Source organism: Tamandua tetradactyla, chromosome 7 (assembly GCF_023851605.1).
Source record: "Tamandua tetradactyla isolate mTamTet1 chromosome 7, mTamTet1.pri, whole genome shotgun sequence".
NCBI classification, from domain to species: Eukaryota; Metazoa; Chordata; class Mammalia; order Pilosa; family Myrmecophagidae; genus Tamandua; species Tamandua tetradactyla.
The window spans coordinates 138507379-138534500 of NC_135333.1; the positions used below are offsets into that span (position 1 = coordinate 138507379).

General features: G+C 38.3%; 1 protein-coding gene across 3 annotated transcripts in view; it reads left to right on the forward strand.

The window, feature by feature from the left end:
* The window catches only part of MYRFL (myelin regulatory factor like), a 127785-nt gene that overhangs the window by 82466 nt on the left and 18197 nt on the right, over positions 1–27122 (forward strand). For all 3 annotated transcript variants that reach the window (XM_077111414.1, XM_077111412.1, XM_077111413.1), the window contains exons 14-15: positions 22751–22914; positions 23533–23593. In XM_077111414.1, coding sequence (XP_076967529.1) covers positions 22751–22914; positions 23533–23593 — 225 coding nt within the window. The remainder of the gene's footprint in view (positions 1–22750; positions 22915–23532; positions 23594–27122) is intronic.

Here is a 27122-nt window from a genome sequence, read left to right on the forward strand (position 1 = left end):
AGTTACTAGAAGATCTCTCAGAAAATTATATTTCTGAAAGGCTGTAGTTCCTAGAAAGGCCTTATCTCTTCTTAAAATGAAGATCACCCTGACCCTCTAGTAGTACTTTATATGACCTCTAAGATATGTGCCTTGTTTAATTCTAAGAAATGAGAATGTAAAACAGTATTATGACATTTTATTTACAGAAATTCTTAGGTGAGAATTTTTTACTCTAGTTTCTATGAAAACTAAGGAAAATAAGGTAATATAATTTTAAAGCTGAATGGGAACTTAAAAAGCATCTAGTCCAACTCTCTCATTTTAGACATGAGGACATGAAACCCAGACAACCTGTTTCCTGATCATCTCCATCAAATTCTCGCTGCTTTTCTTCTTTAACATTTGAATTATAGTACATTATAGCAAATTATTTGTTTCAGCTCATTCATTTATTTGAAAAGGTCCATTTTTCCTTTGACCTTTGTCTCTTTCCCCATGAACATTTGAGGGCTCTGATCAAGCTCATACTTCCTTGGATTTTCTGTATTTTAGATGTGTCAGCATGCCATTCCCCAAATATGCACATAAAATTAATTCCATTTTGTTACAATCACAAATGTGATTAGGTTCAGACCATTTTGGATGAAATTGCCCTGAATTTTGTCTCTTGGGAAAATAACTCTGACATTTGAAAGCTGTTTTGAAGCTTTACCTTTAATGGGCCAAATTGAAATTTAAATAAATTTAATAACAACAGGATTATAGTTTAGACCTCATATGCTGTAGTGACTGGAAGAGATCATATTAAGATAGTTTTTCACTCTTCACTCCACTTTACTTCCATCTACCTGTCCCTTTTCATAAAGAAATTTTTATTAAAGCTAAAACGAAAACTAGAAATGCATATGAAAATGTTACTAAAAGATTGCACTCTATGATTGCTATTTCATGTCCACATGTACTTTGCAATTTTATGACAAAATATGGAAAATATGGCTGGGCCTTTAGTTGACTGTTCTTGCCATCAACCTAAGTTTGAGATTATCAAAGTTGTTACAAACAGCTTTTCTTTCTCCTCCTAACAGAAGAGATGGCCTTGCAAGATAAGCTCTTATCTGGGGTGACTTGCTTCTTCTCATAAATTCCTCTTGGTTTCTGTGTGCTTCAGTGAAGAATGTTCCACAAGGAGGAGGGAGTATTTGGGTTCAGGGCTAATACTGAGAGGAGGGGGTGACAGGAGGCGGGCACTGTGGTCTAAACCTGTGTCAGGCCCCTGGGAATTTTGCCGTTTTTGCGTGTTCATCTATCCCTTTATTTGACATCTTTATTTGTTTCTGTAATTATCTGGGAGAAGATGGAACTTTTCTTAAGCATCATTATTACATGTGCTTGGCAAAAGAAAACTGTACCTGATAAATGTAAGAAATGCCTTAAACAAACTTGGTAATGTGTCCATATAAAGATGAGGTTCATCCTTGGAATAATTAGTTCCTGACCTATCATTATTTGTTTAAGATTGCATCCTACCAACCACTGTCCAACAACAGTGTACAGCTACTTTTTATTTATTGAGTCCATCTTCCCTTCGATCATAATGTGCCAGAAATTGTCTAAGTGAATCAACCGAAGATAAATAACACTTGCTTCCTGTCCTTTGAGGAGTTTGGTCTAAAAGGGGTGATCACACAGACACACAAGAAGTAGAGTTCTAAGTTACAGTGGGAGAGGTGTTGTGGGACAAGATCATAAAATAAAGCACTGCAATTCAGAAGAAGGAAAGAGAATATCTGGAGACCACACAACGGTTCACAGGAAGGAAAGGAAGGAGGAAGACTTGAATTACAGGAGCAGAAAACATTGACAGATCCTGGGAATTGAACGTGTGAGGGGTATAGGGAAGGTGGCATCAAAGACGGCCTCTCCAGCCTCATTTTTCTCCTGTACCCTATTCAGACACCAAGTCCTGTTTTTCCTACTTTACAAATATCTCTTGTAGATCAGTTCCCCTCTTTATTCTTTACATTTTTCTTCCAAACAGTTATCATAACCTCCTAACTGACCTACTGGCCACTGTAGAATTATTTTCCTTAAAAACAGAAATAAAACAAATTCTTGATCATATACATTCCCCTTTCCCACTTGTTCTAGTTTGCTAGCTGCTAGAATGCAATATACCAGAAAAGGAATGGCTTTTAACAAGGGGAATTTAATGAGTTGCTAGTTTACAGATCTAAGGCCAAGAAAATGTCCCAATTAAAACAAGTCTATAGAAATGTCCAATCAAAGGCATCCGGGGAAAGATACCTTGGTTCAAGAAGGCCGATGAAGTTCAGGGTTTCTCTCTCATCTGGAAAGGCACATGGCGAACGCAGTCAGGGCTTCTCTCTCGGCTGGAAGGGCACATGGCAGACACGGCGTCATCTGCTAGCTTTCTCTCCTGGCTTATGGTTTCATGAAGCTCCCTGGGAGGCATTTCCCTTCTTCATCTCCAAAGGTCGCTGGCTGGTGGACTCTCTGCTTTGTAGTGTTGCAGCATTCTCTGCCCTCTCTGAGTCTCTCATTCTCCAAAATGTTTCCTCTTTTATAGGACTTCAGAAACTAATCAAGACCCACTCAGATGGGTGGAGACATGTCATCCCCTAATCCAGTTTAACAACCGTTCTTAACTAAATCTCATCAACCAGGGAGATGATCCCATCACAGTCCCAAATACACAGCATTGAATAGAGACTATTCTACCTTTAAGAAATGGGATCCATATTAAAACATGGCTTTTCTTAGGGGGCATACTTCCCTTCAAACCAGCACACCACTTTTAGATACAGACTATTATAACCCTCCACAAACTCAAATCGAGTCTTCTCTCTCCAACTCACTTCCCAACACTCACATGCACCCCTTCAACCCCAACACACCTCTGGTGCAGCCAGAGTGAAAAACTCTCTTCTCACCATCTTCCAAATACGCTAGGTCTTTGCAGAATACTATCGACACATGCTGTTTACCTTGGGCGCCTTGGCTAACTACACCGTTATAAACTCCTTCATATCTTTTCAGATGAAATGCCAACAAAAACCTGGGCTTCTCCTGTACTGCTTAACCTTCCTCTCAAGCGTCTTCCTTTGCATCCATCTCCAGGACACACAGACCCCTCTGTCTGCTTGCTCCTCACCACAGCAGACTTTTTCTCTATTCCTAAAACATACCAAGTTTTTTTCTGCCTCAGAGCCATTCCACTGAGTGTTCTCAGTTCTAAGGACTCTCCTTGCAGAGGATCTCATCGTTGGGATCTCAAGGCCGAGGCCTTCCCTGGCCCCACATCTGAAACAGTCTCCATATAACTCCAGGCTACGGTTATATTCTTCATGACATTCAGTGCCACTGTGAATGCCTTCATGCTCACTAAAAAACAGGTGCCCCTTCTGGGCTGATGCTTACCCACCACCCTCTCAGCTGGGCCTCTGTGCAGTGAAAAAACTGCAAACCTGGTCACAGCAGCCTGCAGAGAATTTGTCCCTAATTGACCTGCTCTGGTTTATTTGCCTAATTACTCCTCCCCTATCTCCCAGTTAGTTGTGTGAGACCAGAAACCTTATCTGTATTTCTCAAAACTGTATCTCCGATGCTTTATTGGTGGCTTTAACCTCAGGGATTAGAGCACTGTAGGAATTCAATATATATTGGTTGAATAAATTAATGCTTTGATTGATTCTGTCTCCACACTGCCTTAGGCCTTGGAATATATGTTTTCTAGAGTATTTATTACATTGTGTTGCCATTATCTTTCCATTATCAGTCTCCCCCCTAGACTGTGAGCTTCTCTGGCCAGAGAAAGTGACTCCTCAATCCTCTATTGCTTAATACACTATCTGATACATCCTGGGTACCCAATAAGAATTTGTTGAACAAATGTATGTTTACGTTAAAGCCTGAGTTATTGAATCTCAATGAAAAGAAGAGAATTGGGTCCATTAACATAAGTAAGGAAATCCAAAAATGGTTTTCTGGTGAAAAGAAATATTCAGTTTTAGGGATTTTTTTTTTTAATTACTTTTTCCAGTTTCGAGTTTGAAATGTCAGCTGAACATTCAGATGAAAATATCCAGAAGGTGATGGGAACAAGAGACTTGAAAGAGAAGTTGGGGGTAGAGATGAGGCTGCAGACGTGTATGAAGATATTAATTATTGAGGGAAAGAATATGAAGAGAGGAAACAGATTGGGAACTGGTGGCTAAATCTGGTCTGCACACATTTTTTTTTTTTACCCCCTCGTGGTGTTTTTAAAATGTTTGAATTGGTTCTCTACATTTAAAAATGAGATTTTCACACATAGTTTGGATTTCTGGCTCCCTTGAAGCATGAGGAGTGGCGTCAGTAGACCTCTGCTGCCTCCTATCACTGCTTCCTGTTACCTGCCTGGCCTTGCAGGCACTTGGGTTCGTATAGGATGAGAAGCGAAGAGGAGAAAATGCAGCACCTTGAGGAACGTATCCAGTTAGGAGGAAGAGGACCTGTGCAGACCCCAAGGATTGGACAAAAAAAGTAGGAGCGGAATTTGGGGCAAGCAGACAAGATCAATAAGGAAGTGGGGAGGAGATAGATGATGCAGGGGGGAAATCAACCTTACAAAAAAAATTATTGATTTTGATGATTGAAAAATCACCAATAGTATAAGATAGTTAAGAGCCTGAATTTCAGCATCAGATAAACCTTCATCCAAAACCTAACTCAGAGAGTTTTGGGGACTCTAAGGCCAACTTTACAAGTATAAAAACAAATGATTTATCCTTTACAGTTTTGAAGTAAAAATAATTCGTTATTGTGGATTGAAACTCTACCTTCTTTAATTACTTTTTCTCCCATTAAAGTAATATTTTTTTGATTAATGATTTTTGATAATGCAAATTTTCTGAGGATCACAACTTTCAGGTCATACAACATAGGAGGATTCCATAAATGGTTAGTTGTCAATAAAAGTTTTCCTTGATACCACCATTTCAGGCCTCTCTGAAATAATTTGTTTTATAGGGTGTTTTAGTTTGTTAAATCTACTGGAACACAACATACAAGAAACAGAACAGCTTTTAAAAAGGAAATGTATTAAGTTGCAAGTTTACAGTCCTAAAGCTGTGAAAATGTCCAAATTAAGGCACTAACAAGAGGTTACCTTCACTAAAGAAAGGCTGATGCTATCTGGAACACCTGTCCCAGTTGGGAAGGCATGTGACAATGTCTGCTACCTTTCTCTCCTCATTTCATTAGGTTTCCCTGGGATTTTTTTCCTTCTGCATCTTCAAAAATCTTTGACTGTGTGGGTTCTGCTAGCAATTTTCAAAATGGTTCCCTCTTAAAGGGCTCCAGTAAGCAACCGCACTTTGAATGGGGGGAAACACTTCTGCATAGAAACCATCTAATCGAAAATTACCACCCACAATTGGGTTGTTCACATCTCCATGGAAACAATCAAAGAGATCCCACCCAACAATATTGAATGAGGATTAAAGAACATGGCTTTTCTGGGGTACACGGCAGTTTCAAATTGGCACAAAGGGTGCAATATGTTATTCTTCATTTTTAAATATAAAGAAACCACATTATTAAAAAAAAATTATGTTAGTTTAAGTTCAGATAGCTGGCCCAGAATCTAAATGGGGGCTTTTTAATTTTCTAATCAGCAGTTAGCTCATCAAGGGACAAAGTAGAAATCATTCGTTAGGTTGGGGTCACAGGTTTCCCTTTGGCGGTGGGGGTGGTTAGTATTCAGTGCCATATGCACCTGATTGATTTAACATCAGACTGAATGATTACTTTATTTAGAGTTACTACGTTGGTACAACCAACATTTGATATTTCAGTAACTGATGATCTGTTTGATCTCATCTTCCTCTTTCCTAGGAACTCCTTACACTGGGGCAGGGAGAAAAATATGGCATTTATTGTTATCTTGGAAAGAATTTTCTTTTTGTAGTCATACCTTCTTAACAAAAGTTATTGCTCATTTACTTATTTTTTCATGCGTTTAAAGTAAAACAGGTTGGATGAATAGATATGTGATAAAGAAAGTAGAGCAAAAAGCTAATCACAGAATTTAGGACGTTTGTTGTATAATTTTTCCAACTTTTCTGTATGCAAGAATATTTTCATAGTAAAATGTTGAGAAAATAAGTCATTGTCCCAGACACCCAAAACTGCAACTTAAATATTGTGTCAGTAGGTGGTGGTAATACTTTGAAATTCAAATAGGCCTGTTGAAGCTCTCCCTGATATAGTACTTAGATACTCACACTTTATTTACCAAAGTGTAACTTTGTTAAAATGGCTTAATTTATGCCAAAAGTTTCTAATTTGATATTTTAGTATAATTTAAAAAGTAAAGTCTGTAAGTATAACTCGACCCCTTTTTGATTAATCTTAGGTTTTCTTTATCTAGTAAATCCTAATCCTAGAGCTGAGTCACATTACTGCCTATAGGTATGTGCTTCCTTGGATTTAGGGCTGCAAAGCACCCGTGGGCTACTTTGCTTTGTCTCAGCTATTATGACCATCATTATGCTTTTGAGCTATTTAAATTGATTAAGAGAGCTAAGGCAAAGTAAAGAAATGTTGTGCAAGACAAAGTTGCACAACTTTGTGTTGTATTTGAAGAAGTACAATCCTTTCAATTACCCCCTCTGTTTTTATTATTGAATTTATGCGTTAATGTACTATACTCATTTTACTGCTCTTTTGTTTTACTGATTTTTTCCTTCTTCATCTCTGTCCCCACTTCCATCCAATCCCCACAATAAAGGCAGTGACTCTAGTGTGTTCCATCTAAATCTTTGTACAGGTAGGTTTTTAAATAATATTATTAGCATGGTTTTTTGTAAGTGGCTTAAATTTATATGAATTGTATTGCTTCTATGTACATCAGCTCATAGTTCTAACTGATATATAGAATTCCTTGTCATGTCTCTGTGATCCTTCAAGCAGTCATTCCCCAAGTGATGGACCCCCTTCAAAACTGTTTACCATATCAATGCAGTGATTAATGTCCTCACACAGCCCCCTTATGAATTTGTAGGAAATTGTCTCTGGGATGTACTCAAGAGTTGGGTATAGAATACGCATATACTTAGTTTCATGTCATGTTGTTAGACTGCTGGTTAATTCTAATTCACAGCAGCAGTGTAAGGAAACTTACTGTTTTCCTATATCCTCACCCAAACTTGGCATTATCAGACTTTCTAATTTTGGCAGTTCTGAATGAGGTAAAATGGCATCCTAATTGTTTTAATTTGCTTTTCTCTTGTTAGAATAGAGTTGAGCTTCTCTTTCTTATGTTTAGCCTCTTGACTTTCCTCTTCGTGAATTGTTTGGCCCAATCTTCCATTGGGTTTCTGTCTTTTTCACACCTAGAATATACCTTTTCACTAGATGCTATTATTTTATTCTTTCCTGGCACTTTCAAATACAAACTATGCCAAATCCATAGCAGTGGCCTTAGAGACAATTATTCTTCTCTATGCCTTCTTGACTTCCTTCCTAGTGATAATTACAACTTAAAATCATATTATTTGTTTGTGGTTTACTTTTATTGGTCAATCTCTATGACTAGAAAATACATTCTATGAGAACAGAGACCCTGACTGCCTTATTTAATTATTGTAGCTGTGTACTTAGGAAGTGTCTAGAATATCATAAGTGCTTGATGAAGAGTTATAGATGATATTTATTCCTTGAATATTGAGCATCTATGTGTGCCAGGCACTGAGCTGGGCCTGGAGAGTCACAAGGCTTGGTCACAGCCCTCAAGGAGGTCATAGGTCACACTAGAGAAGACAAGAAATCAAATAATTACAGCAAGGTGATATGCTAAATGAGCTTGAAACCTGTGTCAGTTAAAGTACTCAATCTCCCTCCCTTCCACAGATTAACCACAGGAACAAAAATTAAGTAAGAATTCTAAGGCAAACAAAGGGCAACAGTGAAACATAGTTTGAAAAGGAATTATAAAGCTTCATGCTCTACCTATGTAAGTCAGAAGGTCAAAACACAACCTGCAGAATGAGCCCAAGAGTTGTCCTCTTTGTAAGAGAAATATGCATGTGAGCTAAGCCTCTCCTCCAGGGACCTGCTGAAAATTCAGCTGGAAATCTGAGCTTTCACACCATCCAAGCAGCCTGCTTTTCTGGTTTGGGGATTCTTTTTTTTTTTTTTTTTTTTTTTTCTGTGTCAGGGCCTGGCGAGCTTTCCACAAAATAAACTCTTAGACAAAGATCTAAAGCCCAAATAATCGCCAGGCACACCCATTAGCTAAAGACAGTTTTTCTCCCTTTGGCAATCATTTTTCAATACTCAATTACAGGATTTTTTATTCCTGTGATTTTATTATGAAACATCAATTTGTGCAAAATCAAATGTGGCACTTAAAACAAGGAGAGACTCTGAAGTCTGTGATTCTTACTGGGAGAGAAACAAGATCCTATTTCAAATTTTCAAAGCTTTCTTTGCAATCAGGCTTATTACCCTTATTCAATGTTAATAGACAGAGGCCAAGCTGTGGTTCCCAAAGAGGAGAAATCACGTCTGCTGCCTGGCTGCTCCCCAGTGTCGATGGCTCATTTATCGTGAGAACTGCAAGGGACGGGTGCTTGTAAAGTGTGCTCTGCAGACTCCAAGGGTTTCTAGGTGCTGGGGGGAGACTGAAGGGGACTTTGTTCTGGTTCCTTAGCCAATCCTGTCCCAAACAGAAAGGGAACTAACCTGCAGTGGAAACCAGTTTACTGGGTATTGATGACTCTTCCAATCTTGGGGCTTTCTCAGCTTTTCCCACTGTAAACAAAAGAATGCTTGGTCCCTTTGTGCAGCTATCATCTACAAAATGTGGCAGGTCACAGATGTATGTTTTCTGTTTACTAACCTCCAACCTACATCTTCTGAGATATGTGCCATGTGCCTGACTTTTCAGAGCAGTAGTTGTCATTATTTGTGTGGTGATTTATTTATATCTGTAAGCTCTATAAAGGCATAGATGGTGTCTGCCTTGCTTATCATTGTACTTCCAGCATTTAGTGCAGTTCCTGGCATATAGTAATTGCTTAATAAATATTTTCCATGTTATGACAAGATTGACAGAGGATGTATAGAGTCAATGTTGGCATTTGACAGAGCCCCTGTCCCTCCTGTTCCCCCTGTATTACCTTCTGAGACCAATTCAGGAGAAAGTCTTAGCAGGTATGCAGACCTTAAGAAAAAAGCTGAGAATCCTACAAAAGTGCTTTCCTTTAATGCAAATAGTTTAGTAGCTTCAAGAACTAGCACATCTACCATTATATTAAGCTACCTGGAGAAGCTGTGTGAGCAGATAGAGAAGCTGTGAAGACAGTTTTCTGATTCACATAAGTTAATTGGTGAAAATGAGTAAAGCCCAGATTAGAATTTTAGTTTAAAGCAAAAAAGGTCTCTATTAGAAATGAATGCTTTCAAAGATTTACATCTCAGAGAAGGAAATAGAAGCCCCAGAGTTAGACTGTGTCTATTGGATTGATTGTGATTCTAGGTACAAATGCCAATGGAGTCTCAAATGTGCTAGTATTTTTTTTAAAAGTGCGGTCTAAAGTCTTCTTTTTTTAATGTTTTTTATTGTGAAAAATGACATATATACAAAGAAAAAGCAATACTTTTCAAATTACACTTCAACAAATAGTTATAGAGCAGATTTCAGAGTTTGTTATGGGTTACCATTCCACAATTAAATATAAAAGTTCCTTAAACTTTTATATTTTCTCTGTTATAACTCCTCCTTCTCCTTTCATCTTTTTCCCAATCCATATGGCTCTTTAGGCAATGCCCATTCTGACTTTTTCATGTTGAGAAGAGGTGTTGACACTAAAAGATAGGGGGATGTAATTAGTTAATAATCTTGAAGAGGCTGGCCTCTCTGGATTGTTCTAGCTGCTCCAAAATACTGGAGGTTAGAAGAAATATCAACATAGTGATTCAGCGGTCATACTTGTTCCTTAAACTTTTATATTTTCTCTGTTATAACTCTTCCTTCTCCTTTCATCTTTTTCCCAATCCATATGGCTCTTTAGGCAATGCCCATTCTGACTTTTTCATGTTGAGAAGAGGTGTTGACACTAAAAGATAGGGGGATGTAATTAGTTAATAATCTTGAAGAGGCTGACCTCTCTGGATTTCAAGATTTATCTGGCCTAGGAACCCTCTGGAAATGATAGATTTCAGGAAAGCAGACTTAGTGCATGAAATTTTTACAGAATCTCAGTTTGAACCCTAGGTGTTCTTAAGCACTAACAAGAGTGTTGGTTGGGGTTTAGCAAGCCATGGCAATTAGCACTATCTAACTGAAGCTTGTATAAAATAGCTTCCAGAATAGCCTCTTGACTCTATTTGATCTCTCTTAGTCATGGATGCTTTATTTTATTCGACTTCTTTTCTCTCTTTTGGTCAGGAAGGCATTGTCAACTCTGTGATGCCAGGGCCAGACTCATTGCCAGGAGTCACGCCCCACATTGTCAGGGAGACTTTCACCCCTGAATATCATGTTCCATGTAGGGGATGGGTAATGATTTTACTTGAAAAGTTGGGCTTGGAGAGGCCACATCTGAGCAACTAAAGAGGTTTCCTGGAAGTAACTCTTAGGTCTCATTATAGCTAGCTTTAACTTCACCACTACAAAAATAAGTTTTATAAGGGCAAACCTCAAAATCAAGGACTTGGGGTGGGGGGGTGCAAGGTAGTTCAGTGGTAGAATTCTCACCTGCCATGCAGGGAACTCAGATTCAATTCCTCGCCCTAGCACTTTGCACCCCCCAACACACACAAATTCAACAAATGGTGCTGCAATAACAGGATAATCATGCAGAAAAAGAATGAAATATAACCCCTACCATACAGCATGCAAAAAAAAAAAAAAAAAAAAATCAAGGATTTGGCCTATTTCCTTGGGAGTACCCTATGGTAGAAAGGGTATCCTGGGTTTCTTAGACATTATATTCCATCATATAAATGTATCAGTGTTTGCCATTCTGCTTCTCAGTCATTGTACCCTTCAGCTCCCTCCATCTATTGGGCATCATGGACATGTCCAAAATGTATTTATTTTTTTGTTCCATATGTTTATTTTTTCCTTTGGACCCTCAAGGGACTCTACCAATACTTTTTATTTATTTTTAAATTTTTATTAATAACACCAATCAACATACAATATGAACATTCTTTTTTTATCACATAGTTGTATATTCATCACCATGATCATTTCTTAGAACATTTGTATCAATTCAGAAAAAGAAATAAAAAGAAAACAGAAAAAAATTCATACATACCATACCTCTTACCCCTCCCTTTCATTGATCACTAGCATTTCAATCTGCTAAATTTATTTTAACGTTTATTCCCTCTATTATTTATTTATTTTTAATCCATATGTTTTACTTGCCTGTTGATAAGGTAGATAAAAGGAGTATCAGACACAAGGTTTTCACAATCACACAGTCACATTGCAAAAGCTGTATCATTATACAATCATCTTCAAGAAACATGGCTGCTGGAACACAACTCTACATTTTCAGGCAGTTCCCTCCAGCTTCTCTGTTACAACTTAACTAAAAAGGCGATATCTATTTAATGCGTAAGAATAACCTCCAGGATAACCTCTCAACTGTGTTTGGAATCTCTCAGCCATTGACACTTTATTTTGTCTCATTTCTCTCTTTGCCCTTTCAGTCGAGGATCTACCAATACTTTTTGATTATCAGCCCACCATGGTCTGACATGTATCCTGGTATGACATTAAGCAATACAGAATTACGAGGCTTTATTTCTGTTCTGGACTCCAGGAATTTGGGTTATTTAAATGAGCTATCCAGACAGGTTGATTTAGATTGTGTGTTACAGGAAATTTAGGTTCTAGACATGATAAACCTCTCTGCCTTTTGTCTCATACTGTAGGTGAAGGTCTAGAGTATAGACACTATCATCTTTTACCCTTTATTCTGATTTATCTTAGTCCCAGCCAGATTTATTTCATTTTTATCTCTAATTGAGGCCTTATCTCTTTTTTAGTTACATTAACTGTTAGTGTATATAGTTATGCTAACTTTCAGGGCTGCAGCACTCCATTTCTGGGTCTTTGGTGTCAGAGAACTTCTCAAAGTTACAGGGAAATACTAGCAAATACACATATAGCTCAGTGTCTTGGAATCTAGAAATACATTTAGAACGTCAGACTAAGTGTAGCTGCTATAAGAGCTTACAGTTTAGTCTTCAATTTTCTTATAAGTATTTTCTGAAAGGGACCTTAGCATATTTGTTCTTTGGTTTCTGTTTCGCACAGTACATTGTCCCTAGGTTTATTCAGTTTGTTGCATGTCTCACAGTATCCTTCCTTTTTGTAGTTGCAACATATTCCATCATATAATTGTATCCCAGTTCACCCTTCTGCTTCTCAGTCATTGTACACTTCAGCTCCCTCCATCTATCGGGCATCATGGATAATGTCCAAAATAAGCAAACCATGTCTTACAGTGTCCTCACTTGGTTGTACAGTCAGCAGTACTCTTAATTTTAGACAATTTTCATTGGTCCATAGAGACAAAGAACTGACAAACACAGCCTCACCAAATAGCAAACTAAAACTACCCCTTATCACTCAGTCCCTTCCTCCAGTTAGTTGCCTCTGGTAGTGCTGTTAGTGTCTTCCTGTTAACTATTGTGAGCCAGTATTTTTAATTGGAACTGTATTTTGTATGTGTGCGCTCTGGTTACAAATTTCTGCAGGTATTAAACTGCCTGTTCTATTTTCCTTATTAATCCATTTAATCCATGTTGGTTTTAGTGTGTGATTTGCAGAATCACATAAATGACATCTTGGCAGAAAATCCAAACTCATTTATTCCTATTGCAGCTCTTTGAAAGTACTGTTTAATTCCCATGATAAGAAGGGATGAGAAAACTGGACTTTGCGATGTTAAATAATTTGACTATAATGTCCAAGCCCAAAGCCCATTCTCTAAACCACTAGTCTACTCTGCCCCTGAGTCCTAAGGGTTCTCTGACTACTTTTTGGCTCTTAACATTGCCTTCCCTAGACCAAAAACTCCTTTGAGGCATCAATCTCATAGAACTCTGATTTACAACTTTCGTCCACCTCCATCACTGGTCTCTATTCTGTAACATCAAATATTTTCTACAGACATTTATTTAACCATCTGCAATTAATTAGAACTACAGATATCGCCACTTTTGTTTTAAGGTGGGAATTTTTATCTAATTCCACACTAGCATTTATTTGCTAAATAATGAGATAGTATACTTTTTGTACCAACTAAAAGTTGCTTAAATGGTGAGAAACCTTTATTATCTCACTGAAAAATTGCACGGTAGCTCAGAATCTGTCAATTTGGCCCCTCAAGGTTGTGGAAGCTGTGTGTTTTACTTTGTGCTTCTCTTGGCTTTCCCCCCATGAGGTCTAAGCAGGAGGTCCCTGCATAAATCATCCAAAGACAGAAAAGGGGTAGATTCACACATCTTGTATCCTTTCTTAAGAGCAAGGGAATATCCCCAGCAGCCTCCCAATTGATCCTCCATCCATTCTTCTGGCCATGACTGTACCCTACCCGATAAACTACCAGCAAAACACAAGGAAACAAAGTGAGCCACGGTGGCTCAGCAGGCAGAATTCTTCCTGCCATGCCAGAGGCCTGGGTTCCATTCCAGTGCCTGCCCATGCCCCCCACCCCCTAAAAAATAATAAGTAAAAATACAAGGAAACAATGTGGCTACTTGAGACAGATCAACATTTTTCTACCTCAAGCTAAGAAAGGTCCCAAGTAACACAGGGGTATCCAATTTGAGCAGGGCCTTCAATTACCAGGGAATCAGGGGTGACTGGCTATTGGGTAAGCAACCAAGAGTTTCTAAGTTTTACCATATAAGCATCTTAACAGATTGTGCATAACATTGGTCAGGGACTTTTCAGATGCTTCTCTGACTGGAATTACTCATTCAAATGTCAAAAACCGACATCATAATCTATGTTTTGGAATTATGGAAATTTTCAGAGTATCAAATTGTCAACCTATGATTGTCATTTTAAGCAGTGGCAAAAATCCCCAGTTACCTAACAAGAATTTATATCATTTTTTGCAGAGTCAGACAATTCTCTAGTCCAGCAACTAAGACATTAAACATATATACCCCATGTGGCATCACAAATGGTGTTAACAGTTGAGCTGGAATTCTCTTTAGAGACTTTTTGCCGTAAACCTTGACATAATTCCATGTTTGAGAAAATGTTAATGGTTTCCAATACGTCTAGCAAAATACCAGTTCTGTGTAGAAGAATCAATTTTGGTTATGAAAATTAGTTTTCTATAATCTGCACACAATCTAATTGGACTGCTTGGTTGTGAAACAATATTTCTTGCTTGCTATAGGGCAGTTGTTCTTAATTGTTTTGGATCACCAGTTTTGTTTTTTTTAATAGAACTTGATGAAAATTGTGAACTTTTTCCTTAGAAGAATGCATGTAAACATATCCACGTATATTTCACATTTCAGGAGGTTTGTAGGCCCTTTGCAATCTATTCACAAACTCCTCTGGGATAAGGTCTTCAGCTATATGACTCCATAATGACCCCTACATAAGGGGTTCCCAATCCACATGTCTATGAGGCCTGGTCAGATACTTCAAGTGAGTACCTAGCCTTGGTGTGAGGTATCTGGGGACCTGAGCACTGTGGGGCTTGGAGAGGACATGCCCTTCTGAAGTGGGCAGCCACCACCAGCCGCAGCTCCTCAGGCATTGCTGGGAGGCAAGAATGCTGCTGTGCAGGAGTAGAGGCCTAGTATGGCTAGATCTTCAATTTTTCGAGAGGGGGTAGAAATCTAGATTTTTATGTGAAATCTATTTTAAAAACATTAGCAACCACTTCAGACATGTTTAAAACACTGAGTGAAATAACACAGGTCTGATGGCGGATTTGGTCTGTGGGCTGCGAATTTGTGAACACAGTCCTTCCCGGACAGAGACCATATCTTATAACTTTCTATCCCCATTAATGACCCAGCCCTGCTGCTCAAATAACTATTTGTGAGATCAGTGGTTTGACATGTGTCTGCTTCCTTTATGCTGCCCCATAACACTCTTCCTTTATTCTTTTTAAAATATTTTTTTAATTTTAAATTAAAAATTAAAAATTTTTAAAACTCTTCCTTTACTCTTGTTCTTTTCTCCTATAGCCTAGGGTTTCTCAGCCACAGCACTCTTGACATTTTGGGCGGGCTAACTCTTTGCTAGGGGGCTGTCCTGTGCATTGTAGGGATCCTTAGCACAGTCCCTGGCATCTGTGCTGTACATACTGGTAATAGTCCCTGGCCCCAAGTTGTGACAATCAAAAATGTCTCCAGATACTGCCAGTTATCCCCTGGGGGGCAGATTGCCCCAGCTAGAGAACCTACTGTCATAGCCACTTGTTATTGACTCTGTTGAGTGGTAAATCCAGTGGATTGTCTATCAAGCAGTGAGCAGGGCTGGAGGGTGCTCACAGCACGTCACCAGCACCCATCTCTCAGTTCCACGTTCATGAAAGTGTTCTTACATCATAGCAGTACTTCTGGGTTACTGTGCCCTCTTATACCTGTGAGGTTTGATAAAGAGCCTGACACTCTTTTTTTTTTGCCCTCAGTAAACTTGGTTTTTATTCAGGGATTGATTGAATGTGAAAGACTTCTCACCTTCTCTCTGCATTTGAATGGTGAGAACCTAATTGGTTCCTGGTGAACACGAAATAATAAACCTGATGATTTATGATGCCAAACACTGTGATTATCTCTGCTCACCTTTATCATTCCCTTCAGGGTTATATTAAATGGAACCACTAGTCCATTGCCTTAAGGGCAATAAGCCCTAGTTTCTTTCATTCACCCAGATTTCCATGGGCATTTCCTAACATTGAAAGAGAATATGGACTTTTTTTTTTTTTTATTCTCTGAGAAAAATCACAGATAAATGAATAAACTGCAAGTTTGGCTGTCTTTTCATTTCACTAGAGAGCAAAGCTATGATCTTGCAGTGCCTTGTGGCATGAACCATCACTGTGAGAATACTCATTCACTCACCCCTCAGATATGTACTGTGTTTTCACTTGGTGCTGAAGAATCAGCTCTGGGCGAGGTGCAAGGCCTCTCCTTGATGCATCCACTTTATAAGTGTTTATAATATAAGAAAATTTGACGCCAGCGTAAAGAAGGTGAGAGATGGAAGGACAGGTGGTTCAGATGGAGCTAGTTCCAGATATCACAGAAAAGGATATGTTCAGCAAACCACAAATGTTCAATATGGTTAGAGCATGGTGAAGGGAGCTGTGGTGAAAGGTGAAACTTAAATGAAGGACCCATTCTGAGTTGGAATATTGGCTCTGTTTTCATGAGCATATATACTTGCCAAACTGCCCTCAACATCTGACCAGATCATATATCCAGACTGTCTCTCTGTATCTCCTCCTTCTTGCAAGTTTTTCAAACCAGTGGGTAAAGATTCTTGTATGGTTTGAAATAGTTGACATTTTGCCCCATGTCTTATCAACAATTTTTGGTGCCAAGCTGGTGTAACTATTTTTACACCACAATTGCAAGGCTTCCTATCAGCTGAGGTTGTGGGCCTCACTAAAAAAAGTTAATTATAGTTGTGCAGTGTCAAATAATTGAAGTAGGTATAGTTACAAAGTAGTTCTTAACCAAGGGTGGGCATGGGATGGAGAAACTTCAAGTTGTCCTGGCTTTAATCCCATCTCAGCCATGATGAATCCAAATTTCTACATGTGACTTGGATAAATGTATTTAGAAAAAAAAAGTTTCTTGGGAAACTTGGTATACATTCTAGGTTAAAATCCATTGGTGGAGACATTATCACTTGTGTATAAAAGGACATTTTCAGAAAATTCTAGACTACGTTTTTAAGGATATTTATACCGGTTTCCCTGTGATGTTAGAGGACAGAAGTGTTCTAAAAGGGTCAGTTCCCATAAAATGTCCTGGAAATTTATCTTTTGGTAATTTTCCATTGGATCCATAAAGCCAGAACCATAATTATAATCAGGAAGGTAGTAAATTCTCTCTCTACCTTTATTTCCTCTTAAATAGGAAAACACATAAATAATCTTCTTGCCTATTGGATCTACCTGGAAGATGTATGGTGCTGGCAGATTTGAGTTGAAGAAATTAGAGCTGGCTTTTTATCATTATTGACAAGTAACCAGACCATCACAGCCATTGCCTATATCTCATGAAGCAGCATTAAAAGTCTTATTAGGAAAGATATTCTAGAGGAACTTGCTGTGGGTTAGAGTGGAATTTATCATCATTCTCCACAGTCTGCTTTGGTTTGGGCTAAACTGTAAATCAGCGTTTCAAGCGCAATTTTTTTAAAGGATAAAGTTCAGTTTTCAAGAAAGAAAAGTGTGTTGGCTACGGTAGTAGCAGTGAGGATAGAGAAAAGTGGATAGATTCGGGAGACCTGGGATGTAAAACTGACAACATGGTGTTACACAGTATGAGGGGACAAGGCAGGGGAAGGAGGCAGACATAATGGCCAGGACTCTGGATTGGACTGTTGGGTGGACATCAAATGACCATAGTATCTGCTGTAAATGATGTAATTGCAATTATAGTATAAGGGTCTACAATATAAACATGGCAAATAATCTATGGTTTAGTATCTTGGAATGTTGTTCTCAACTTCATAATTTCTGCCTCATTTTAATGAAAGCAGATTTAGAAGTTAAAAGAAAACCTGCATCAAAGTTATAAAATTTAGACAGGCTTCTGTAGGGAGAGTTTTTGAGTGTGCATGTGATTTATTTGTTAACATTTCTAATGAAAAAATTCTAAACATGCACAAAATAAAAGAGACAAGTATAATGTTATCAATATATGTCCAATTTTATTTTAGTTATATCCCCCCTCACTATCCTCCCTGAATAACTGGACTTTTTTAAATTACAAAATATATATTAAAAATAAGCAATAAATTTCAAAGTACATTTTAATAAGTAGTTATAGAACAGATTTCAAAGTTTGGTATGGGTTACAGTTCCACAATTTCAGGTATTTCCTTCTCCAAGATACTGGAGACTAAAACTAAATGTCAGTATGATTCAGTAGTCTAAGTACTAACTTTTCTATGATAACTTCTCCTTCTCCATTGATCCTTCTCCCAATCTTTAGGGATATTTGTTTTATACCCATTCTAATTTTTTTTCATGTTGAAAAGGGGTGTTAACAATATGGGATAGGGTGATGGAGCTGGTTGATGTTCTTGGTGATATTTGTACCTCTGTATTTCAGGGCTTATCTGCTCTGGGAACCATCTGAAGGTTTTAGGTTTCTGAAAAGTAAACTTAGTGCATGCAACTTTTGTAGGATCTCAGATAGAGCCCTGGGTATTCTTTAGGGTTGAAAGAAATGATGTTGGTTGGGGTTTGGCAAACCATGGCAATTAGCAATAACTGCTGAAACTAGCATAAGAGTAGCCTCCAGAATAGCCTCTTGACTCTTTTTAACTCTCTTAGACACTGATACCTTATTTTGTTACATTTCTTTTCTCCCTTTTGGTCAGGAAGGCATTGTTGATTCCAAGCTTATCCCTGGAAGTCATGTCCCATGTAGTAGGGAGGGTAGTGAGTTTACTTGCAGAGTTGAGCTTAGAGAGAGAGGGAGGCCACATCTGAGCAACAAAAGAGGTTCTCTGGAAGTAACTCTTAGGCATAATTATAGGAAGGCTTAGCATTTCTGCTACAGAAATAAGTTTCATAAGAGCAAATCTCTGTTTGTGACACTGCTTTCAACTCTTCTGGGTATATACCAAGTAGTGGTATTGCCGTGTTGTAGGACAACTCAATAGTTTCTGAGGAACTGCCAAACTGTCTTCCACAGAGGCTGTGCCATTATACGTTCCTACCAGCAGTGAGTAAGTGTTCCAATTTCTCCACATCCTCATACCTGGATTATTCTGAAGCAAACTCAAACATCTTTTCATTTTATCATAGATATTTCAATATTTTTTCTAAAAGAGAAGGACTTGCTTTAAAGAATTCAACCTGTATACCATTATCATACCTAAAACTTAACAGTAATTCCTTAATACCATCAAATCTAGTCAGCATTAGAATTTCCCCACCTGCTTTTTATATCTGTATGTGTGTGTGTGTGTGTGTGTGTGTGTGTGTGTGTGTGTGTATAAAACAAACAAACGTAAGTTTTAGCAGCTATTGAGGATTGTTGCTTTGGTCCATTATTTAATTAGGGTTGGAAAATGGTAATACTCCAAGTCTATCATTCCTTCTTCATTTATAAGCTATAATTCTTCTAAAATGAGAAACTGTCCTTCATCAAATACATAGATGATATACAAGAAAAGCAGGTTAAGCTTAATTCTTTGTTTTTGTTTTTTTTTTTTTTACATGGGCAGGCACTGGGAATTGAACCCGGGTCCTTGGGCATGGCAGGCAAGCGTTCTTACCTGCTGAGCTTAATTCTTTCTTTTATTACTAGTTTTCAGAAAAATGAATTGAAATTCTTAATATCATTCAATTGTGGCCAATAAAGTTTCTTTTGCTTTTTACTAATCGGGTTATGAACTCGTGTATGTTGTAAAAACATATTTGATTGCTTCAGTGTATTATGGTAACTAGTCCTTTTTATCTTCAAATTGTCCTATCTCTGGTTAAGGGAGCTTCTTCGGTTAGTTCCTTATTCGTTTTGATATAACTTCAGTAGTCTTTGATAACTTCCTTGTTTTTTGGTATTGTAAGATGTTCCAGGTTCAACTCATACATTTCCTGCTCCAAACCTGAAATCAATAGTTCCCCAAAGGTCCTACTTCCTTTCAGTGAGGAATGGTATTCAGAGATCAAAATGAAGCGGGTTCTTTGCTGTGGATAGAAGAATTTTTTCTTAATCAAAAAAAATTTTTTTCAGTGAACATAGCTAGGAAATGTCTCTATTTAAAAATAAAATGCATCATGAGTTCATACTAATATTTCTCATTCACACTTAGGTTTGCTGGAGCTTGACTTAATTTTTTGATTTTTTGTTTATATTTATTTTCTTAAATGCTAAAATCCTGGTTCATAACTCTATTAGCATAATTATATTTGCTTTATCCAAGTATATATGTAACTATATCTATTAAATTCATCACAATCACTGACAATATGATTATTGAAAAGCTTAATATTTCTTTGTAGGTTTTTTTATTGTCTTCAGTATATATCTCTCTAGCAATGGCCAAATTATTATGTTTTGAAGTTACGTAAAAGAAATCCTTTCTGTACAGAAACTCAAGTTACAGTACAAATTCATTTGTTTTATTTTGCTTTTGATTTTAAGGGGATTGCTTTTAAAATCTTGATTTAATTATAAACCATAACTATGAATTTAATTATAAATTATATTTATTTAAAATATCTACATTATTTCAAAGGCAAATCTGTACAAGTTACATTCAGAAAGCCTAACTTCTATCTCTTTCACTTATCTTGTTTCTTCCTTCCCATTATTTGTACCATTTAAAATTAACTTTTGATTTCTTTTTTCTTAGTATAAGAAAATGTTTATATTTTTGTGTTTTCCTTTTGTAGATAAAAGTTAGCATAGTATACATCCTCTTCTTTGCCGGCTTTTTTCTATCTATACTTTGTCCTACTTTCCTCCGTAATATTATCAGACATACACCTCATTCGTTTTTACAGCTGCATAGGACTCCACTGTGTGAATGTACTACATTTTATTTATCTGTCCCCTACTTTTGACTAGATGAATAGACATTTGGGTTGAGATCATGCTTTTGCAATGAGTAGTGCTTCAATAAGTAGCTTTATGGATATATTTTTATTGTTGTTTCAGTTCCACTAGGGGGTCAGTGGAATAGATTCCTAGAAGTGGGACTACTAGGTCAAAAATAAAAACATATGTATTTTTGTTAGTGATTGTCAAATTCTACCTCATAAGGATTTTTATCAATTTGCATTCTTTGGATAAATTTTGAAGGACATCTGACAAGACTTTAGGAAAAATCTACGGTTTTTCTGATGACTTTTCTTCTTCCTTCCTTCTATCCTTCCTTCCCTCCATCCTTCCTTCCTCCCTCTTTCTTTCTCTCCTTTACTTCTTATTGTAAGTTTCCTTAGAACAAGCATACTAGACCTCAGACACCAACCTTTTGGTCACTTTGCTTCTTCAAAAAGAAAGCTTTCTGCTAAGTCACAGCACCCTCTAATTCCAATTCTGTACATTCTCACTGAACATTTACTAGAGGCAAAGCAGTGTGCTGAGTTGTGTAAACTAAACTGAATCACCATCATCTCGCATTCCACAAGCTCACAATCAGGGTGAAGAGGCAGACACAGACCACCTGATACAAGACAAATGGGCAGGTGATAAAATGGAACACACTCTGAGAATGAGAGGGGTGCCTCTGCCCAGTGACCCCTGGGAAGGCTTCTGGGATAGGATAGGGTTTGGCCTGGCCTTATCAGAGGTAACTGTTTGAATAGAGACTCAGGTATGGGAGAGTGCAGAGAGCTCAGGGGGCTTCATTAGATCTGTGCTGTTCTGAGCTTAAACGAGTCCTCCAGTGTTTCACAAGACACACTCAACTAAACAGTAAAGCTGTAATTTTCAACTGTGGAGTCCTTTCTGAGCGGCTGTTCTGAGATGTTTTGAAACCCTTACAGCTTCACTTTACATGATGAGAACCTCAGAGGTTGCCCCCCAACCACAAAAACAGCTAGTCTTTCTCTTTTGGCCTTAAGCTTATCACTTTACAATAGTGGGCCAGCTTCCATGAGGCAGGGAGAACGCCGAGGGATTCGGAAGTACTTGTAAACAGAGAATACATGGGCTTGGGGTATGAGTTGACGAGCGTTCTGGGGTTTCCGTTTTGGCTGAGAGATAGAGGCATATGCTCATTGAATAGCCGAAGTGGGGGGGGGGGGGGGACGGACGGGGGAGAGAGGTGGCCAGGCCTCTCTGGCTTTGGTGGGTCTCCCATTTCTTCCTGTTCCTGATGTGCCAGTGACCCTCTCTGAACAGGAAGAATTACGTGTTTGTTTGTTAAATTGTTGTTTGGGATTTGGGCTAAAATATAAATTGTATACTTTAGCTAGCTCTTGGGATGTTAAAACAGAAATTAATACCTCAGGAATTATCCTCTCATGTATAGACAAAGAACCTGAAGCCCAGAGAGGTTATGATGTTTTACCTTGAGGCTCACAGCTGGTAGACAGCAGATTCCAGAGCACACCAGGTCTCGAGTCTTCCTCCTTCTCCTGAGCAGCCTAATGGGCATTTTACCAGGCAGTGCTGGAGCCATTTCTTCCGGAGATTTAGGGCTGAACACCCAAATCAAAATTCAGATGCCAGTTCTGGCTCTCTTTTTATAAGCTTAAATATAGCATAATGGCCACTGAAAATAAATCTATGCATTCCAAACTTGACAACGTCCTTCAGCTCCATTCTCTCTCGGGTTTCAAGGACATATTTCCATTTTATTGCAAATGGAACATAAGCAGTTTTACAACACAGCCAGCAGTTGAGCAAGACGGCTTTAAGTTTCAAAACTTCCCAGATTTATCTTGAATGAACTTGTCGCTGTGCGTACGTAAGCGTTTTCAGTGGTATGTTCCAACTGTCTTTGGGCTATGGACAGTTGTCTGGTGAGCTACAACTGTAAAATTTTATGCACTCTGTATTCTTTTCCTTTCAGGACCAGATCTTTATGGAAAATGTCGGTGCAGTGAAGCAGCTCTGCAAACTAACCAACAACCTTGAAGAAAGAATAGAAGAGTTAGAAATATGGAACAGAAAGCTGGCCAGGCTAAAGCGGCTCAGTAGTTTGAAGTCCTCTGTTAGTGAAGCAAGCTCCATCAGGTATACCCAGGAGCATCATAGAAATTTGGGGAAAGGAGAGTGGGGTGTTTCCATAATGAGAACAATGTAAATGGTCTTTTTCATCAAGCAGCAGCCTTTCTTTTCTGATAATAAAGTCCTTATTCTTCTTTGAGAATGTTTTGGAACACAGTTGCCTTCTGTAACACTTTTTCTGTTTTTTCACTTGCTGCTTAAAAACAAAACAAAACATGAAGCATCTGCTTAATAGCAGTTGTTATAGGAAGTGCTATATTATAGTAAAAGGGAGACTTCTCCTTTAATGAGAAGAGGTGGAGATTTCTAAATTTAGAAAATCATTTGGTACTGAAGGGGGGAAGCATTTTTTTTTTTAATTACTTAAGAAGGTGAATGCACAGTTCCTAGGGTCTAGTTTTGAGAAAAACAGAAATGCAATGTTTAATGTATTCATTTATGCTTAGTAGAGTTCTTTTCCACAAAAGGAACTCTCAATTGCTTTGACTTTTCTTTTTTAAAATTACACCACTGCATTGCAAAAAAGAATCATACTGCTGTCTTAGTGACAGCCTGGGCTTTTGTCATATACTGCCTGGAGAAGACATTTGCATAATAATCAATATTCTCTCTCTTTTTTAAAAGTAAATTTAGCAGAGCTGTCAGTACATCTTCTCCAAGAAGGACCATTCCTAAAAAAGCCAAGGTAAACAAAGTTAAATTTATAATGATATTTTCTATACTAGACAAACAAGTCTTTGTCTTTAGAGAAATTGATCAATATATTTTTTTCATTTATTTGGTGATAGATTCTCTACTTTATTTCCTTATGCACTTCAGGTGTTTGAATACCATCCCTTTAACAGATGCTAGCAGGTTTTAAAGGGCAGAAGTTTAGAGAAATGAATTCAGAACATGTCCATTTCAGAAATATTTATCCTATCAGTTTTTATTTATATTGTCCTCATCAGATGAAATGTATCAGGCTCTGCATGCAGATGGAGGGCATGGGGCTACAACATCTGTGTGCATGCCATGACTCTACCTAATCCCTTATCTCTGGCTTCAGAAGATCCCAGAGGGACAGCAGTTAATCCCCGAGTTCCTCTTTTCCCTTTTATATTCAGTATTGCATATGCAAATGCAAAAATAGGTACTCACTTGTTTGCAATGGTTAAAATGTGATGGTTTTAATTAATGAATAAAGATAACTTAAGCGGCTGTAAAAACAAAGAAGAGCTGTGAGCTAGCAAAGTCTTCAGTTAAAATAACATTTACAGCTAAAATATGAAGGTCAATCACTTATTAACCTAAAGGGGACCTGGCTGTTTTACAGAGAAATGTCAGGGATGACTGGACTGAGGTTGCCAAACTCCCTTTCTAGCTGCAATTCTCCCGTCCTACCTGCAATTCAGAGAGAGCTGTGAAATTCAGCTTGCTGGCTCTGACCCACCAGTGTTTCATGAAGCAGGAACCTCCCAGGGAAAGCAAACCAGAACTTAATTGATACACTGTTACGGGTAGACTTGATGGTTGGCACCTGCACTCTCCCCACCCCCCACCCCCACCCCCATTGCGCTCTCTTCCTTCAACTATACTATATTGAGCTATTCTAAAAAGATTCAGAAAGAATTCAAAATCCTTCTACATTAAAAATAATTAGAGTGCACGGGTAGTTCAGTGGTTAGATGCCCATCTTCCATGCAGGAGACCCAGGTTCGATTCACAGACCATCTACTCCCCCAAAAATAAAAAAATAAGTAAAGCATTATGCTGCAAATAAGCTTCCAGGTGTACCTAGATACATGGATATATTTATTCATATATGCAGTCTTGGACTAGTTACTTAATTGTACTGGCAAATGGGGATGGCGCCCACTTTACAAAGGCTGTGGATGGGATTAAGTGGTGATGGAGTTAAGGTGGGTGCTTAAGGAACACAGTATGAATTATTTTTAAAAATAATACTAAAACCATTGTGTGGGAGGGTGCCCTTTGGTTATTTTTTGTTGTTGTTGTTTTTTAATTAGGAACCTGGTAGGTTTACAGAAAACTCATGCAGAAAATGCAGAATTCCCATATATACCCCTATTGTTAATACCTTTCATTGGTGTGGTAATTTTGCTACAATTTATGAAAATTTATTTATTTTATTTTATTATTATTATTATTTTTTTTTACATGGGCAGGCACCAGAAATCGAATCCGGGTCCTCTGGCATGGCAGGCGAGCATTCTTGCCTGCTGAGCCACCGTGGCCTGCCCTGAAAGTTTATTTTTATAATTGAGCTGTTTACTATAGTCCACAGTTTACAATAGGGTTCCTTGTTTATGTTGTATAGTCCTATGGTGTTTTTAAAAATTTTTATTCTCGTAACATATATACAACCTAAAATTTCTCTCTTTTAGCCATATTCAAATATATAATTCAGTGCTGTGAATTACATTCACAGTGCTGTGCTACCATCATCACCATCTATGACCAAACCTTTTTCACCACTCCCAAGAGAAACTCTGTTAAAGCATTAATTTCCCATTCCCTACCTCCTCCACCTGACCCCTAGTAACTTGAATTTTAGTTTCTGACTCTCTGAATTTGCTTATTCTAATTATTTTGCGCTAGCAAATTTTCAGTGGCACAGAGGGAATGACAGCAAGAATCTACATCCATGATAGCCCTATTGCTGCAAGCTGAAGACCTGCAGCCTCTGCAGCTGCTCTTGTCTTTATTTTGCAGTTATCTCAGAATGTCAATAGCATGTCCAGTCCATAACAGCAGGCACCAAGTCTGCCTTCCTCACTCTCTATCTCCAGGGACTGGCACATAGTAGGTACTCAATAAATATTTATATTAAAATGCATGAGTGGAGGGTGCATGGGTAGTTCAGTGGTTAGAATGCCTGCCTTTCATGTGGGAGACCTGAGTTCGATTCTTGGACCATGCACCTCCCCGAAAACAATGCATGAAACTATTCTCTGAAGACTCATGATTTAAATTAAAAACGCATAATGGTTCAGTGTCTTGGATGGTGGGTGGGGTGGGGAGATTGGAGTGTGCACACAGAGGTGGAGACTAACTTCAGCCATTAGAGCACCCACTCGACTCAGAGACCTCTTGCAGTTACTGCGCTTTTGTAGGAGGTGGAAAAAGATGAGTAAAATGTGGCCCCTGCTAAGGAATTACAAGGTAGCTGGGGCAGACCGGAAGGAAATACGCATAACAGATGTACAAAACTGGATGTGACTAATGCCTCAGAGACTCAGAATATCTCAGGAATATTAGGGGAGCCTGGCCTTAAGGGAAGCTTAAGCTTTGACTAGACAGTGATGGGATGACAGTGAAGGGATCTTGTAGAGAGGTTTCAGAAAGACATTAGCAAAGGTCTGTAAGCTGAAAGCTACAATATATTTTAGGGAGTTGGAATTAGCTTTGTTGAGGATTGGGTGGGAGCTGGGTGGGGAGAGAGTGGAAGATAAGGCTGAAAATCTAGGTTAGGCCCAGGTTCTCTTGGACCACCAGGCTAAGGAGTTCATTTGGTAAGTCATGAAAACCTTTTCAGTAACAACATCTTAGCTGTGTAGCGTTTTCTTTTTTAACAGATATGAAAAGGAGGCCGCATAGCATTGTGGTTAAAACAAACATGGATTCTTGAGCTGAATTGTTTGATTCAAATCCTGGCTCTGCGGTTAATTATCTGTGTGACTCGAGTGAGGAACTTAGCTTCTGAGTGCCTCATTTTCCCCACCTCTAAAATGGGGATGACAACATATCTGTCTCAGAGTGTTTGTGAGGATTAAATAAATCAGTATATGTAAAGCACTCAAAAGAGCATAAGGCATGTAATAATGCCATATAAGTGATCACTGCTACTATTGTTTTCAAATTTATGGTTCTCATTCTTTGGTGTATATCAGAATCTTCCAGGAAGCTTAATAAAATACAAGCAATAGGGGTGCTTTGCTCCCCCTATGTTGTCTTTGTAGAAGGTATCATTTGAGATTGACTTTCATTACATTCTACCACCAACCCCCCAGATGTCATCTGTTCCTAGAGGCCACCAAGATCCTTGGGTCATTGAAATAAACATGTGAGCAGGGAATGTATTTTCTGGTTGGGTGGGGGGTATTGATGAGCAAAGTACTGGCTGTGGCTGGCAAAGTACTAACTTCCCAATGCTGCTTCTTCTGGAGAAATATTGAGGTCTCCCAATTTAGCTCTCATCCAATCCATGGGGT